This window comes from Eleutherodactylus coqui, chromosome 5 (genome assembly GCF_035609145.1).
Source record: "Eleutherodactylus coqui strain aEleCoq1 chromosome 5, aEleCoq1.hap1, whole genome shotgun sequence".
Taxonomy (NCBI): Eukaryota; Metazoa; Chordata; class Amphibia; order Anura; family Eleutherodactylidae; genus Eleutherodactylus; species Eleutherodactylus coqui.
Window position 1 is genome coordinate 176862512 of NC_089841.1, and position 19100 is coordinate 176881611.

At 45.5% G+C, this 19100-nt stretch overlaps 1 protein-coding gene across 2 annotated transcripts in view; it reads left to right on the forward strand.

The window, feature by feature from the left end:
• Positions 1-14632: 14632 nt before the first annotated feature.
• The window catches only part of DTX1 (deltex E3 ubiquitin ligase 1), a 48472-nt gene continuing 44004 nt past the window's right edge, over positions 14633-19100 (forward strand). For both annotated transcript variants that reach the window (XM_066603817.1, XM_066603818.1), the window contains exons 1-2: positions 14633-15054; positions 15480-16116. In XM_066603817.1, coding sequence (XP_066459914.1) covers positions 15861-16116 — 256 coding nt within the window. In that variant the 5' untranslated portion in view covers positions 14633-15054; positions 15480-15860. The remainder of the gene's footprint in view (positions 15055-15479; positions 16117-19100) is intronic.

Here is a 19100-nt window from a genome sequence, read left to right on the forward strand (position 1 = left end):
TAGATGGCTGCTCCACACACACACACACGTATTCCTCTGACTTTATATATCTGGCACCTCACTGTGTCCAGAACAGTCTTGAACCTTCTGTCTCACTCAAGAGGGGGGAGACAGAACCTCCCTCCCTCTCACTCCAGCCCTACCAATGGGTTTCCTCTGGGCAGTGACCTGTTACTGACCAGAGGGGGCAGGGCTTAGCGCAGGCAGCAAAGGCAGAGTATTCACATAGCTGGGAAGTGTTATAAGTACAGGTGAATGCTACATGGCATGGCAAGAAGTCAAGTAGAGGGGGGGGGGGGGTGTTTGAAAAAAAAAAAAACCCGTTTCGGCGCGGGACAACCCCTTTAACTGTTACTGTACATGGCAACTACTCTATATACACTCATTGTAAAAAATTAAGCTTCTAGAAGGAGTAGTTGGAATCTAATGAAAGTTTATCTGTGTGATTGTAACATTGATATAAGTGATTACAATATAAGAGCAAAAGAATAATTTATTACAGAAAGCTGAACACTTGAAGAGAGACTCTAGTAACCTGTTGTACTGCCTCTAGCTTGGATACAAGACGTGATATGGACGGGCATGGAGTCTCTAGTACCCTATTGTACCGCCTCTAGCTTGTATACAAGATGTGATACGGGGAGGTGGGGGTGGGTGTCATGGAGTCTCTAGTACCCTGTTGGGCTACCTCTAGCTTGGATACAAGATGTGATACATGTGGGCATGGAGGCTCTAGTACCCTGTTGTACCCCCTCTAGCTTGTATACAAGATGCGATACAGGGAGGTGGGGGTGGGTGTCATTGAGTCTCTAGTACCCTGTTGGGCCACCTCTAGCTTGGATACAAGATGTAATATGGGTGGGCATGAAGGCTCTACTACCCTGTTGGGCCGCCTGTAGCTTGGATACAAGATGTGATATGGGCGGGCATGGAGTCTCTAGTACCCTATTGTACCGCCTCTAGCTTGTATACAAGATGTGATACGGGGAGGTGGGGGTGGGTGTCATGGAGTCTCTAGTACCCTGTTGGGCTACCTCTAGCTTGGATACAAGATGTGACATGGGTGGGCATGGAGGCTCTAGTACCCTGTTGGGCCGCCTCTAGCTTGGATACAAGATGTAATACTTGTGGGCATGGAGGCTCTAGTACCCTGTTGTACCGCCTCTAGCTTGTATACAGGATGTGATACAGGGAGGTGGGGGTGGGTGTCATTGAGTCTCTAGTACCCTGTTGGGCCACCTCTAGCTTGGATACAAGATGTAATATGGGTGGGCATGGAGGCTCTACTACCCTGTTGGGCCGCCTGTAGCCTGGTTGCAAGATGTGATACAGCGGACGTGGAGACATACACGTTTCATATGTTATCCTGCAGTATATCAGTCTACATTTGCTGCAACTGAGTCTCTACATCGTGCAAACTCATAAGCTGTTGAAGTTGGCATCCCAGATGATCCCATGTATGTTCTATTGGCGATAAATCTGGTAACCAGGCAGGCACAGGAATATGGCAAAGTTGTGGAGGCATTCCTGTGACATCCTTGCTGTGTGCGGCCGAGCATTAAAGGAGATGTCCCGCGCCGAAACGGGTTTTTTTTTTTTAAACCCCCCCCCCCGTTCGGCGCGAGACAACCCCGATGCAGGGGTTAAAAAAACCACCCGCACAGCGCTTACCTGAATCCCGGCGGTCCGGCGTCTTCATACTCACCTGCTGAAGATGGCCGCCGGGATCCTCTGTCTTCATGGACCGCAGGGCTTCTGTGCGGTCCATTGCCGATTCCAGCCTCCTGATTGGCTGGAATCGGCACGTGACGGGGCGGAGCTACACGGAGCTACACGGAGCCCCATAGAGAAGAGGAGAAGACCCGGACTGCGCAAGCGCGGCTAATTTGGCCATCGGAGGGCGAAAATTAGTCGGCACCATGGAGACGAGGACGCCAGCAACGGAGCAGGTAAGTATAAAACTTTTTATAACTTCTGTATGGCTCATAATTAATGCACAATGTACATTACAAAGTGCATTATTATGGCCATACAGAAGTGTATAGACCCACTTGCTGCCTCGGGACATCTCCTTTAACCTTGCGGAAAATGCCTCTCGGAATCCCTGAGATGAGTGGCAACGCATGTGCCTGCAGGATGTCCTGAGCTGTCATTGCCCTTTGTACCACCAGTAGGGGTGACCGACTGTCGAATGCAATGGTTCCCCTCAGACCATCACACCAGTAGTGGGAGCAGTGTGCTGCTCCACAGCAAAGGCAGGATTGAGACGTTCCTCTCTAGGTCTCCAGGCACGAACATGGCCATTGTCAGTGCTCAAACTAAGACAGTACATGTAGTAGGTGTTGTGAAACCAAATGTCCTTCAGCCAAATGCCTGGAAATAGTTCCAGTAGACACAGTGGCCTGTAATGATGGTGCCACCTGTCTCTGGATGGCGGACAACAAAACCGTTTTAGCTGCTTCTGCTTGTCAGACGATCAGACGATACTGGTGGTCTGTCAAGGGCTTGTGTGCCCTCATGCATCCACTAATCCCAACACCTCCTAACAGTCTCGTCAGAACGGCCCAGGTGGTGAGCACTTTGTCAATACAACCATTCAGGTTCTCGCATTTCAATAATGGGCCCCTCTCAAACTTTGTTAACTGGACGAAATCTTTTTGATTGCATCGTAGACACATGTCTAGTGGTCAACAAGCTCTACACAAAAAGAAAAAGATGTCCACTACACACAAGTAGCCTCTGAGAGGGTTTTTATGGACCAAGAGTGGAACCACTTCTAGGGCCTCAGGTGACAAGACCGCTCATCTAATCACACCACAACTCATCATTTGCATATCTGCCTGAGATGTAACCGCGTGCCAAGTTTTGCAGTAATATGACAACTTGTTGTAGGTTTTTAAGTACTTTAATAATTCTTGCAAATGGTATTAATCGGACTTTACAGACAGAGCAAGTCTCTATTAACCCCTTGAGTGGCACGCCCGGAAAATTTCCGTGACGAGCTCCACTGCTCATAGCAACATAGCCCGGAAGATTTCCGGGCTATGTATCACTATGGGAGCTGCAGAGCACAATGCCACAAGCTGTGACAGTGTGCTCTGCCTGCACAGTCCCACAAAGAACAAAGCAAGGGCTTTGAAAAACCAGCAGAAGATATTGCCGACATGTCGGCAATGTCCTGCTTTGTTTACAGGTTGCCATAGAGACCATCGGCTTGTCAGAAGCAAGCCGATGGTCTCTGTGGCAGGGAGAGCTGGTTGTTAGTTGTCAGAGGACAGCTAGGTACCTGCTCTTACAGCAGAGATCAGAGAAAACCTCCGATCTCTGCTGTGTTAACCCTTTACATGCTGCAGTCACTGCAGCATGTAAAGGGCTGTCACCATCGGACCCCCGGAATGTGATCAGGGGTCCTGATGGGTCCCTGTGGAAGTCCCCTGAAGGGACAAAAGAAAAAAATAAAGAAAAAAAGAAAAAAAAAAAAAAGTAAAAAAATTATTTAAAAAATTAAAAGAAAACTTGTCTCCCTTTACTTTGTAAAAAATCAAAAATACAATCACACATGTGGTATCCGTGTGCGTCGTAATGACCCAGAGAAGGAAGTTAATACATTATTTAACCCCTTAATGACATGGCCCCTTTTTTTCTTTTTTCCCCATTTCTTTTTTTCCTCCCCCCTGTTTAAAAAATCACAACTTGTCCCGCAAAAAACAAGCCCTTATATGGCCATGTCAATGGAAAAATGAAAAAGTTATGGCTCTTGAGACGCAACTGCAAAACGAGTTGAAATTCAATGATTAGACCATTTTAAAAAACCTGCCCTGATGGGCACGACAGGGTGGTAGGAAACCTGCCACTCAAGGGGTTAAAGAGCCGCTTTGGTGAATTTGTTTTTCACTTATTATATAAGTAGCCCACTATTGTATATATGTCGGCTAGTATTACCTTGTTTGGGTCAATTGATCCCATTCTGACCATCTGAGATTTACTTGGGTTTATGTGACACTCAAAAAATCAGATTTTCAGTCAGCATAATTCTTGTGTGATGGACCTTACCACACAAACTGTTTAGATGGGGGGACACACACACTCCTATCACAGTTATTCGGGATGAATAGAGATTAGTTGTCACACAGCTATAATGAAAAGGTTAATAGTTCAACTTATGGCTTGCTTATTTAGGTGAATACGGAAGGTAATGATGATCATAGTGTCCTCCCAGCAGGGAGAGATGGTACTGGTTCTTGCTGGTCATGTGATGTTGTACTGACGCATCATGTGCACCTAGGTGTGGTGACTGTGTGAACTGTCTGGACTGGAAAGAGCCAGAGGTATGCTAGCCAGACCTGCTGTGGGTTTGGGCTTGGAGGGCATTGTGTGGGTGACTTCATGGATGGTGGCTGTGGCTGGTGATGATCTAATCTTGACTCAGTCATCATGACTGCAACAGCAGCAAACAACGAAAAATGTAGTGAGTGAGAGTAACCCCTCACTTCACTGTGCTGTGTGCTGCTGGGATGGCCATGATGATTGAATCCTGATGCGGCTGTATTTACACAGGCAATATTCTTGCGCAAATTGTGGTATGGACGGAACGTGTATGGGAAAAAAAACATTAATTTGAATAGGTTCATGTACACAAGCAACCCTCCTTCTTATTCACTGGAACCCACAGTCCGAGTATGAAAATTCCTGCATGTCCTATTTTTGCAAGTCGCACAGAACATTGTGAGAATTTCAGGCGTAACTCTCTTCGCCCTTGTAAATACATCCTAAGATCATAAGCTACTTCCGAGTCTGCCATATATTATCATTGTGTCAGACTAAGGCGGTGATTGGATACTGAGGAAACGGAAGTATGAACGCAATAAAAAATATTTTTAGGGGAGGGGCCAATTCTAATTTTTGTAATGGAGCCCCATGATTTCTATATATATGTCCATGGCCCTGCTGTTTCTCATTTGAGCCTTCCTGATACAGTGCATTCTAACCTTAAAGGTGTTGTCCAGGAATACTAAAATGGCTGCTGTCTGTATTCTTAGCATTAGGCTCCACCCCTGCCCGCAATCCCGGACCTACATTTTTCCCCTTCAAGTCTATAGAAGCATTTTTTCATTCTTATATGGGTTATCACAGGCTGCACATGAGGCAATCCTGGATAATCCCTTTATTTGAGATTGCACCTACTGCTTTCTACTGTCCCCATTTCACTTTCCCCTTGTCACAGGGTGCCCCCTGCTTGTCTTTTACTGGGTGCCCTCCCTACACCCTCAACTGGGGGCTGTGGCTGCTCACTCTGCTCTTCTCTGCAAAATGGCACTGTGCCTGGTGGTTTTATACCCCCCACCTTAAGGTGATGCGATAGCCCCTCTATCTGCTTCCTGGTAGCGTGAGACCACTGCAACCAATTGTTGGCCTCAACATTGCTACTGCTAAGGCTGATGATTGGCCACAGCAGTCACACACTTATCATGTGACCGTGCTACCTGAAGGACCAGAGCAGTGAGGTATTGGATCACCAAGTACATCAATAGGGTGAGTATAGGTTTGTTTGTTATATTAATATGGTGCATACCTTCAGGTTCCCATTCCACCCTGGACAACCGCTTTAGCCTGTTATCTCTTGCAATTGTAGTACTGTACTTTGTTGCTGCTGTTGCAAGTAAACTGTAATGGTCCTAGGGATGGTACCCTTTCTGAAGACCATAGACCGGACTCTGCTCACCATAGTTGAAAGTCAGCAACCACTTTGGGTAGAACCTGACGCTCAGTGACCACTTGGAGCATCCCATGGTGCCCCTGATGAGTACCACTCAGAACTGGTCCTGTTATTACATTTGTTCAGCAACTGTAAATAACAAAACATATTTAGTGTGTTTCACAACCATCAAACCTATTGTGCTACCTGATGTAATCTGTAACAATCAAGTGTTTGTACCACTAATTTGAAAATAAGTAATCTTTTTAACCATTATGTTCCGTGATCAATTTTAAAAGAAAGCATCAATTACAACTATATACCAAACAATGATTACTACTAGAGATGAGCGAGCATACTCGCTAAGGGCAATTGCTCGAGCGAGCATTGCCCTTAGCGAGTACCTGCCCGCTCGGGAGAAAAGGTTCGGGTGCCGGCGCGGGGGAGCGGTGAGTAGCGGCAGTCGGCAGGAGGGAGTGGGGGGAGAGAGGGAGAGAGAGATCTCCCCTCCGTTCCTCCCCGCTCTCCCCCGCAGGTCCCTGCCCGCCGCCGGCACCCGATCCTATTGTCTTGAGCGGGCAGGTACTCGCTAAGGGCAATGCTCGCTCGAGCAATTGCCCTTAGCGAGTATGCTCGCTCCACACTAATTACTACTAACTACCACTAATCATTAAATACAGTACCATAGACCACTAACACCTATGTTGGATGTTGATTACCACTAACCACCTGATCCCCAATGGTGACTTCCTAAGGCCACCGGATTATAAGAGTTCACTTCAAGAAGCAGATACTAGATTCTGAATGTCCTATTTATCACTAGAACACTGAATGCCCCGTAGACTACCAGTGCTATACCTGAATATAACAACCGATTTCTGCCAAGGCCTCAACGTAAGTCTTCTGCAGGGAAGCAAGTTTGTGCTACAGACATGATTGATGACTGAAGAGGATGTCCTCACAGCAGCATCTATAACATTGGTAACACAAAAGATCCAGAACCTTCCAAGTGTCTTTGAGAGACGGTCGACAGAAGTACTGTATAGGAGTCAAGGTGCTATCCTGAGCCCCTTCATTCTCATGACAATGGGCTGGACCTCCAACATTCACACGTTGATGGTACATACGAGGCATATCCATCCCATCAATCCTAGGGCTTCTTCAAACAAAGAATTTGTATTTGTGCATGTTTTTGCGTGCATAAGATATACACGCGCTAAACACGGAGAGTAGAACATAATGATTTTAATGGGTTAGTTCCAATGAGTGTGTTTTGCGCACGGTACGAAACGTATTTTCGCATGAACGAAGTTAGGAGATGACAGGAAACAGACTGACACACACGTGCCAGCAGATAGATCGTTTTTTTATTTGTGATTGAAATGGCGATTCACACGATCGCATGTTACACCCTTTCCGTGGAATACAATGGCAATTAAATACCAAATAAGGCCTCATGTCTACGGGGACATATCCGCAGCAGATCACCCGCACACGTGATCCGCGCCCCATAGGGATGCATTGGACACCCGCAGGAAATTAAATACCTGCGGATGTCATTTTCCCCTGAGTCACAGATTGCATGTGCGGGAAAACACCCGCAGCATGCTCCGTTTTAGTGCGGGGCTCCCGCAGGCTTCTATTAAAGCCAATGGAAGCCGTCCGGATCGGCGGCACACCCGCGGAGCACGGGAGAGCAGGAGTCTAAAAAAAGGAAGAAGATCCGGAGGGCAGATCCACAGCGTCCGGACAGGTAAGTAAAATCTTATTTTCAGGCCTCATGTCTGCGGGAAAGGAGGGGCCCGCTGCGGGATTCTGCATGGAGAATACTGGAAAGCAAATAGAAAGCTTACTTTTTTTTGTTTTAGATAGATTTTTTTCTTTAATGGAATAAATAGCGCAGTCTGCAACGCTATCTGTTTGGTTAAAAAAAACTAACAGAATGGAAGCAAAATGAAAGCTTTCTGCTTGCTTTCTATTTTTTTTTAAAACCCATTGAAAGCAATGGAGAAAAAATCTGAAATTTTTCATTTCTATCTTACTTCAGTTTCTCTGCTCCAAAAAAAAGGAAGAGAGCAAAAGAATTCTACCTGACAGCCAGGGGCGTAACTATAGAGGGTGCAGGGGGTGCGATTGCACCCAGGCCCAAGAGCCTCAGGGGGCCCATAAGGCCTCTCCTCTCCATATAGGGATCCCGGTACTATGAATAAAGCATTATAGTTGGGGGCCCTGTTACAGGTTTTGCATTGGGGCCCAGGAGCTTCAAGTTACGCCTCTGCTGACAGCCCAAAGGAAAGTGTGAATGCTGCCTAAGTAAGAACAAGATCATATTGGATTATGGTGAAATTTCATAATTATAATGTAAATTGTAAACAAATCAACAACCTGAAAGAGACCTCCAAAGATATGTGTGTGCTGCCCCCCGCTGGCAGGAGAACACATTCCACCAGCCCAACAGCTGTTCTATTCTACAAACTAGATGCAGCAAGATATGAAATGTCATTGTGAAGTAAAAGATGAAAACTTGCAGAGTACTTCATACATATTCACTGTTTCATTTGATCATATCTTCGTTACTTTTTGTTTTATTATGCATTACAGCTAGATAATAAATGTGGTCGTCTCACAGCAACTGCTGTCCAAAGCGTAGAACCACTAACAGAGACTGACGCCTGCTCTGGTGGTCATAGCACTGTTACGTATTACATAGCCACCCATTGATTTAAACATGTACTATTATAATATAATAGTAATATCTTGGTAATGCGTAATATCTTAATGCGATATTTTAAAGAGGCACATGAATTACATCAATATATACTATGTCTAATTTAAAGGGATTGTACCAGAATTGGTATTGCAAGATATCTATAATATAATAATAATCTTTATTTGTATAGCGCCAACTTATTCCACGCCGCTTTCAAGCATGGGAGAACACAGACAATGTAAGAGATTACGTGTGGTATACAATCAACTTGAAATGAAGGGATGGGGATGATACAGGAGGTAACGGGGGAGATAAGGCATGGAGGAACACAGGCAGTATGGGAATTACATGTGGAAATCAGTTATTAGGAAGCAAACCGGGTGGGGTGGTAAGGAGGTGCAGGGATAGAGGTCGTATGCGATAGGCAGGGTGGAAGGTGTGCGGAGCCATAGGGAGGGGCTAGAGACTAGGTCAGGAGATTTGCTATGCCTCCCTGAAGAGGTAAGTTTTTAAGGCACATCTGAAGTTCCATCCATCAAGGATTGTCTGGATGCCTTGGGGTAGTGCATTACAGAGGATCGGTGCTGCTCTGGTAAAGTCTTGGAGGCGAGCATGTGAGGTTCATATTAGAGGGGTGTTTAGTCTGAGTGTATTAGCGGATCGGAGTGTACGGGCTGGGTGGTATACAGACAGGAGGGAAGCAATGTACGGTGGTGCGGTACCATGGAGAGCTTTGTGGGTGAGGATTGCGACGCTCCGACAACGCTGCAGATGGGAGAAACATTCCCATAGTGATAAGAAGGTGGGTTCACAGCACCCCTGTTCCCAAGATCGGTGAGGGTCTCAGCAGTGAAACCCCCACCGATCAACAAGTTATTCCCCTAGTTAGGGGATAACTCGTAATTTTGGTACAACCCTTTAACATACAATAATATTGCAAGTACAGACCCACCAAGGTTACTCATTTGGGAAGTATCTGTACCCCTCAAATGAAATGGTACATCCTTTACTACTTTCTTCAGTTCAACCAATCATGTAACAAAGGAAAGCTATCAGTTTCCATTTGACAATGACCATCATGTAATCACTGAGTTACGTCACATGCATTTGGATTAATCCTTAGCCTACTTGTTTTAAAAGGCAAATGAATTATGACTTTAGAGCTATAGAGTTTACATTGCAGAAAACCATTATGCCTGATTCCAAGGAATGATCTGATTTCCCCAAAGAAAATCAGCTGCCCAAAACCCCAGTACTGGTTATCTGAAAGATAGAGATTGTTTGTTTAACTTAGCAGCCGTGTAAACAAGAAATCTTCCTCTAGTAATTACCACCAATCTGTCAGTCTTAAGAAACTATCAACAACTTTTTATTCCAACTTTTTCTTGAATACTCTTATCAAAAATACAAAGCTCCATGCCTCACATTCGAGCGCAGATGGAAGGATAGTTTCCCCTTCTCTGCAGATTGTCTGCATCCCAAGTTGTTTTGCTGCATAGAAATTCTATAAATAAGTATAAAGAGCGCGGATTGTTTGTTTATTCCCATATTGCCTGTGTGTAAACATGTTTGTATGGATATGGTATATACAGCATATATAACAAACTCTAGAACCCTACAGCCATATTCTCCACAGAAGTTCTGAGGCCCAGCTCACACGAGCGGTTTGGATTGTACATGCGGGAATCCCGGTGACCCTACGTACCTACCTTAACTGTACTGTGGATTACCACTGAGGCCCGCAGGCGGTCATGCGCAGTACAGTTTTTTTTCCGTTTGCTTGTTTGTATTTCCCACGTCGCCACTTAGCAATGACGCAGGTACCCGCAAGCCAATATTCAATGTTAATTGCATATGGGCAGAAAGTTGGACGTTTCCATTGACATCAATGGAGGCAGTCCATGCGGATTCCGCGGCAAAATGGAACATGCTGCAATTTTTCTTCTGCTCGTGGAATACTCAATTTGCATCTGTGAGTGTGGAGGAAAGATCGAAAATGCATGCCTTTCAATGACCGTGTTTTACCGCGGATCATCAGCGCAGACGATGATTGCGGAATCTGCAATATAAATCCGCTCGTGTGAGTCCGGCCTAAAGGCGTTTTTTCCACTATAAACATTTGTGGTGTATACAGTAAATGGAATGTGCCAAAACTGCTTAATTTGTGGAGTACAACCACAGGGACCCCAATTGATCCCAAGTCTATTTCCCCTATTTATAAAGAACAGAGCACACTTTCTGTTATCCTATCAATATGCAATAAATGTTTAGTGTGAAAACACCATTACGTACAGGACGGGAGCTGGTCTTCGTGGTCCTTTTAAATTCTAGCAATAGTTTTATACTACATTGTATTTGCTGATTAAAGGAGATGTCTCGAGGAAGCAGTGATTTTTTTTTTTTGCCCAGTCCCCCTAATTAAACATACATTACTAATTACCCCTGTAAATTACTTTTCTAGCTGGTTCGTACTTACCGTTCCAGCGTTTCAGTAACTTATAAAAGTTTCCCCAAGATGGCCGCCGGCTCTTTCCCCGTCGCTCGCTGCAGCCCGACGTGCGCGCTCCCGAGACGCTGCCAGCTGTGTCTCCATGGCAACCGGACGCCCCGCAGCCGCCGACCAGACGCCCCGCAGCCGCCGACCAGACGCCTCGCAGCCGCCGACCAGACGCCTCGCAGCCGCCGACCAGACGCCCCGCACCGCCAGGCAGCAGGTAACCGGCGCTAGCCCCCGGCTCCCCCAGCGCTACGCTCCCGGCTCCCCAGCGCTAGACCCTCAGCCCAGGTGAAGGCCCCGGAGCCCAGCGCTGGGCTCCGGGGCCTTCACCTGTCAGTGAACATCACCCCCGGCCTGGCGGCAGCCCCCCATCGCGGCGGCAGCCCCCCCGGCCTAGCGGCAGCCCCCCCATCGCAGCGGCAGCCCCCCCCCGGCCTAGCGACAGCCCCCCCATCGCAGCGGCAGCCCCCCCCCGGCCTAGCGGCAGCCCCCCCATCGCAGCGGCAGCCCCCCCCGGCCTAGCGACAGCCCCCCCATCGCAGCGGCAGCCCCCCCCGGCCTAGCGACAGCCCCCCCATCGCAGCGGCAGCCCCCCCCGGCCTAGCGACAGCCCCCCCATCGCAGCGGCAGCCCCCCCCCGGCGCAGCGACAGCCCCCCCGGCCCATCACTTACCTGGACAGCTGGACGGCAGGACAGCTGGGCGGCTTCTCCGGCAGCTCTGCACCTTCCCCTAACAGAGGAAGGTACAGAATGGCCGCTCCAGCGCGCTCCCGAGCAGTGACAGCTCATCTGCGCATGCGCAGAAGAGCTGTAGCGGGGAGCACACTGAAGCGGCTCGTGCTGAATGGAGAAGACCGGACTGCGCAAGCGCGTCTAAAAAAGCAAGCTGCCGGCAAATTTAGACGGAACCATGGAGACGAGGACGCTAGCAACGGAGCAGGTAAGTGAATAACTTCTGTATGGCTCATATTTAATGCACAATGTACATTACAAAGTGCATTAATATGGCCATACGGAAGTGTATAACCCCACTTTGTTTCGCGAGACCACCCCTTTAACTACATTTCTAAAACATTATTATGGAACCCCATCTAGTAGTGGATTGGACCTCCTTTGGCCTACAGAACTTCAGCAATACATTGTGGGATAGATTCGACTAGGTGTTGAAATTGTTCTGCAGGAGTATTTGGCCCATGCGGACAGGAAAGCTTCTTGCAGTTGCTGTAAATTAGATGGAGGTTCTGATGGAAGTTCTGACATGTTCTGAACAGCCCATTCATGCTGCTTGCGCCAAGTTCTGACCTTCTCATAAGCATGGTGCAACAGAAATCTGGATTCATTTGACCAGGCGCTTGTTTTTTTTAATGCTGATTGATACAATTCTTGTGTTCACTGGAGTCTTACCTTTCTGTTTCTCTTAGGCATCCATACTAAAGAAGGCCAAGTTCAGTGTTCGGACATATTAGTTGGAGCACCAGCATTGTATTTGGATGCAGTATGCTTGACTGTACTGTGCATGACTAGTACATCAGAATGATTCTTGACATTCACCTCTGACTCCTTTCATCAAAGAGTTGTTTATGTCCACAGGATCCCCTTGCACTGAATGTTTTTCCTCAATAATATCATTGTTTTCATACTCTCAACACTAATGCACTAGAAAGCCCAACAAGGTTGACTGTTTTTGAAATACTGGTCCCAGCTAGTATAGCACTACATAAAATTCTACATTTTCTGTTGCAAACAATGGAACACGCCACATTTTTTATATTGGATTCCATAGGGAAAAAATACATTGTAAGCCTTTGAATTAATTTGGAAGCATACAGAGATACAGTACAGAGCTCACGCACCCCTTTGGAATCCCTATTACAGTTACAAGCAAAACGGAGATGTGATATGGCTGTATGAGCTCTATAAAGACCACTGACTGATGCAGATTGCTGAAGAAGTTGTCTGCGGAGATGTATCAAGAAAAAGTGGAACATCAGGGTGCTGCTTTCATTTTCCAAAGGGATTCATAAAAATGAATCTGATCTATTCTTATCCTTTGTACTCATTTTGATATATCTTCCCTATTGACTTGAAACAGAAGTTATAGGAGGCATTGGCTGATACAGTATTTGATACGTGTCACTTACTAGAAGTCTAAGCCATATTGGTAATCTGTCAATATACGATCCAATAACATGCATGGCCAGTGCTGGACTGTGTTGCCCAGGGGATACCAGCAAAATCTAATTCTGGGGGACAACTGTACAGCCATATACAAATATTACCTGATTTGTGTTTACAAAGTCTTTGCTGCTGCATTCTCCATATACTTCTATAGGAAGGTGATTGCATTTGCGTAGGACACAATTTCTGCTGAAGTATGTGGAGGGTGCAGGGAGCAGGAATTGATAGACTTCCATTTTCCCAACATATGCAGAATCCGTGCATGGGGTTAGGGGCCCACCCTGGCTCGGGACCCACTGGCGGATTCAACTGTTCCCCCTGTGGGCCAGTCCAAACCTATGCATGGCTTTTCATATGTCCTTAATAAAATAACTGACTCTTTCTTTATCCATTGTTTCATAAGATGGCCATACATATCAAATAAATATGTGACGATATACAGTACTGTGCTAATGTTTACGAAGGAACTCTGCAGGGAGGTTGTTCTAAACATCTTGGAGAACTAACCACAGATCTTCTGTGGATGTAGCTCACTCAAATCCTTCTGTCTCTTCATGTAATCCTAGACAGACTTGATGAAGTTGAGTTCAGGGCTCTGTGGGGGCCATATCATGACTTGCAGGACCCCCTGTTCTTCTTTACACTGAAGATAGCTGTTAATGACATCGGCTTTATGTTTGAAGTCGTTGTCGTCCTGCTGCAGAATAAATTTGGAGCCAATCAGATGCCTTCTATTTTTGAAAAAAAAAGTACTTTGCAGTATTTTCTCACCACCTGCCTAAAACTTTTACACGGCACTGCAGATTTTTCAAGAATATGACCATGAACATTCTGCTGAAGGACAATATTTAGGATTTCTATATAGTCCTTGTATCACCTAACTCTACTCTTTACTCCTCCAAAGCTTTTTTAACCCTTCTGTTCTTGTGGCCTCTTCCGTTGGCTTCTCATCAGTATTTCTTCTCCTTTTGGTCTTGAGAACTCTGTATGTTTTCTTTTTTTCACCTGGTCAGATACCTATGCAGATTCCTTGACTCCTAAACCATGTCTTTGTTGTATCCAGCACTAAAAGGGGTGTGTGTCTGCTCCCTACTGCTCCCAGCAGTCCAAGTACTGACCACTATATACTTATCCTATCCTGTGATCCAGAGCACAGTAAGAAAGGTTCCAGTGGCTCCCTGCATCCATGTCATCTACTTCTAGGTCACATCTAATGTCTGCAGTGCCGCCCTGCCTCTTACTGTGTCACAGCAGGAGATCATGGGCTCTGTGTCTGTGGATGATAATGCAGCCTGGAGATTTATGTGCATACATATAGCACTGCAGTCCTGGGGCTGATGTACAGTATATAACACGTGCAGGCTGGATATAATACTTGCATCTATGTGTGATTGCCTACTGAGTGTCCATCCACATATCACAGAACCCCACAACCCTCCCTCCATGCCTGCTGCATTTACTACCCCCTGTCCCTGGAGCAGCTGCAGAGGCTGCAGACATGGGAAGAGGGCTACACGGGGGAGCAGAAGGGGCTTCATTGTACAGGTTGTAGTATGATGGGGGATGGAAGGAAGCTGGAGAGGAGAAGGACTGAGGAGAGTGACACTTCCTAATAGAGGAAGCAGCAGAAGCTGAACATGTCTGGATTCTGCACAGCATATCACAAGGATCCTGCAGCTGAGCTGATGGCACAAGGCTGGGGGGCTGCAGCACAGTATATTGTTCCCACTGAGCCACAGCTATAGGGGTCACTCACCCCACCCACCCTCCAGGAGACAGTGCCCTGCTTCCACCTGAAGACTGTGCGCAGCTCCAGCAACCCTGAATGCAACCTCTTCACACTTGTCGGCTACCAGGATCCACAGCCGCATATACAGAGCCACCCTCCTATCCTGGGGGGGACACCAAGCACCCCCACCATGGGAACAGCACACAAGGGAGGTCGGAATATGGACTACTGACAGCAGAGGACCGTGAGTACATCCATGGGGGCTGCTGTAGTGTGTATATAGGAAATGCAACATTGCAACATAATTTCTATTCTGCAGGGAAGCATTGATAGATCTATAGCTACAGATTTCAGGGGGTCTCTTTCTGAATGCATGGCCTTACTGAGCTAATTGCATGTTTGTTGTGATTTGGTAGCTGTACTGATGAATTAATGGGACCATCAGTTTATGGGGTTCTGCTTAGTATACACTTGTATCTGCCTAGAGACAATGATTCTGAAAAAAACATAAAATGGAAAAAAAAGCAGTCTTGTGTGTATGAAGGGAGGCATTGCTGCTAAAAGCCAGGTTTAATGTATTTAGTATGCCAAGATGGTACAGAGCATAGCAGTGTGACAATGCATTAGACAACAAATGCACTACATCATCGTTTTTTTTTCTTCTTGCAGATGCCCACCTCTTCCAGTAAATGCTTATGGACATATGGCCTCAAGAGCTGACAACTGACCACCAGGACTCGGGACTTACTTCTAGAACAGCGGGGAATATTAGACTTTGGGGCAAAGCTACAATGTGCATCTTCTTGAGCCTTATAATTGGTGTCCCGATGCAATTCACTGGGGCATCTACTTATATAAAAAAGATGGGAACTGCAGTGATAAACAAGCTCATGTTATTGGTTTAATATAATATTCTGCATTTGTGTCAAACGTGAAAACCAGCCTTGAATCTAAGTGCCAAGTTCTGCTCCACTCAAACTACTTGTTCCACCATATTCCTGCCTGATACTGGGCGAAAGGTTCTAGTGCCTGTGTGTTTCTTCTTTTGCCATGTCACGTCCAGGTATCCTTCAGTCAGTTAGTGGTCAAAATTTTGCAGGTCAAGGGGCTCCTCCAAGGGTTGTGGTCTGGGAATGGCTGAATGAGCATGGACGTTGGAGACCATATACTGCAACTGTGTGCCATCATATTGAGAATGCTTTACGAGAAGATGGAAGGGGACGAGTGGCATTAGGGCAGGTGGACACCCAGCTAGCGCCATATGTCATTGATCTCCAGACTATGCACCAATATCGCCAGGACACAGGTAATACTTGAGATACCGTATAAGAGATTTTCATTGTGAAATATATGAAATGATTCACATGTTTCATTTTTAAATCATGGGAAAGTGTATTTACTGTGAAAAGTATAACTATTATAGGTAATCTAGAAATTAGCCACATATACTCAGAGGATGGCCAAAGAGATGGCATCAACCAAAATTTAGAGGCAGTGCTGCTGCCTCCTCCTCCAGTTTGTCACTAGTGCTGTTATCAAGAATATGCAAAACAAAACATATTACAGGGTGGCTATATTTTGTGGTAAAAATTCTTAAAATTAGAGTTCCACTATAAAGGTCTTGTCCAGTTATAAAGCATTGATGGCCAATCCACAGCATAGGCCAGCAATAGTGGATCAGCGTGGTCTGCTGCACGAGAACCCCTGATGAGCTCTTCACTGGGCCAGTGTGCTTGTGCACTGAGCTGACTGCTCCGTTCTCACTGCAGTGGCCAGGCTTGGTATTACAGGCTTGGTATTACATTGAAGTGAATGGAAACTATGCCTGTATTACCAAGCGTGACCACTGCAATGCGAATGGAGCTGTCTGCTTCCTGCAGAAATCAGCTCAGTGACCCTGTGAATAGATCAGCAGTGGGGGTCCAAGGCGGTGGACTGCCCAAACCTACTTTTGATGGCCTGTCCCAAGAATAGGCCATCAATTGTTAACAAATGGACAACCCCTTTAAAGACTTATCCAAAAGGTCTCCATAAATTGCAGGCACAGATACGCTCACAAGCGCTTGGTCAATTAGAGTATTTATATATTAAAGAATGCCCTGCCAAAGTAATACAAAAAGAAATGCAAGTGCTCCTTAGATGTATTTTACTAACCTGATGAAGTGTATCATGGCCGTAGTGAATGATAAGAAGCTCATGACCTTTAATGGAGACTTCATATATCACTTTTAGTCCATCAGTCACTATGAGTACTGTGCTAGGTGCTATAATAGATAAATCCAGTTTGTGTTAGACCTACATAACCTAAAAATTAATAGAATATTCGAGAGACTGCAAAAATATTATAACTCTAAGACTGGGATTTTTCTAAGGAAACTTCTCTTTATATGGGTTGTCTGGGACATTAACATTGACTACTTAACCGAAGGATAGACCATTAATGTTTTTATCAGTGAGGGTCTGACCTCCAAAGCCCTGACTGATCAGCGTAATAAAGGGGCCATGGTGCATCTGCAAGACCCACGTCCCCTTCAGAGTTTACATAGGCACAATGGCCTGCCATCCACTTGAATGGCTCACTCTGCAGTACCAGGCACAACTACTTTCTGGACGTGTCTCTGTCCCGCTATAAACAATAAAGCTACGTAGTGCTCACAGGAGTACCACAGTCTTTTCACCGCCATTGTGCGTATTTGCAGGGGACCCTGAGGTTGTAACCCCCCCCCCCCCCCCGATAAAATATTGTTGGGTTTTCCATCAGTATGTTAAAGTCCCAGAAAACCCTTTTAAATACTTTTATTGCCGGTTTCCAATTCACTGCTTCTTAGTAATCATCTCAATCTTATGTTTTCAGTCTCTCTTCTGTGGAGTAATTTAGGATGTTTTGTTACTTGTCTGAGTACAATAAATCAAACACTGACATTTTCTATTTGGTTACAGTACACTAAACATTAACAAAGTCGGCATGTTTACACGCACGTGTTATCTAAATAAGGAGATATTTGCAATTGTAGTTTTTCCTATACAAAGCGATGAAGAACCTCAGTCATGTTCCTTGTGCATTATAATCCAGGTTACCTTCTACAACCGTCCACTGCCATTAGAGGTGTTAGTGTTGATTTGTACCATATACAGTGGATATAAGAAGTCTACACACCCCTGTTAAAAGGTGTCATGGTAAAAAATCTGACAAAGAGGAATCATTTCAGTTTCATCCCCACCTTCAATATGACCCGTTATCTGCACAACTCCATTGAAAAGCAAAGTGAAATCATTTCGGGTGGAAAAATAGTAATAACAGAACTAAAGTAATGTGGTTACATAAGTGTGAACACCGTTTTATATTTGGGGATGTGGTTGTGTTCAGAATTAGCCCTTCACATTAGGGCCGACTTCACACTAGTGTACGAGTATTTGCGCGCACAAGAGCACTGCGTATTTGCAGAACGAACGTTGCTTTTTGTGTGTGCATCTGCATATATATTGCTAGTTTTTGCGCACGCTAAAAAACAAACTGACTCTCCCAGCCATTGAAATGGCTAATTGGTCTAATGAGTTTCAGATGTTTTCCTTTTCGTGTGTAATTACGCAGTGTTTCACGCATCTCCTAGCATATTGCGCATTCATTTGCGCATCCCCATTGACTTCTAGGGGGCACAAATGCTCAGGAAAATAGAGCATGCTGCTTTTTTTATTTGTGCAATCAAAATGTGCATGAAATCAATGGACCCTATTCACTGCGTATTGTATACGCAAATTTTGCGCAAATACACCTGTATAAAGCTGGCCTTAAACTCTTGATAAATAGTAGTCTGCACTCCGCAGCCAGTGTTTAAAGTGATCCTGATTTACCCCATATAACGTTCAGCTGTCCTAGTAGGATTTTCCTGACTATTTTTTAGGTCCCATTCACACGAGCGTACGCGTATTTGAGGACTGAACAATGTTTTCATTTGTGCTTGCATCAGCGTTTCTATTGTATGTAACCAAAATACGCAGCGAATCCGTTGAATTTTACGGTTGTACTCTCTGCATATTGCACTCACAAATTTTGTGTACACAAATACATGTGCAAATATGCCCGTGTGAAGGGCGCTTTATTGCATTTTTCAGCAAAAGCCCTGGTTCGTACAAAGTGACAACACATCAAAGGGATCTGATTGTTGAAAGATATCAGTCAGGAGAAGGATAGCAAAAGTGTCCATGGCATCACATATACCATGGAGCACAGTGAAAACGGTCATCAAGAAGTGGATTAAATTTGGCACAATGGTGACATTAGGAAGAACT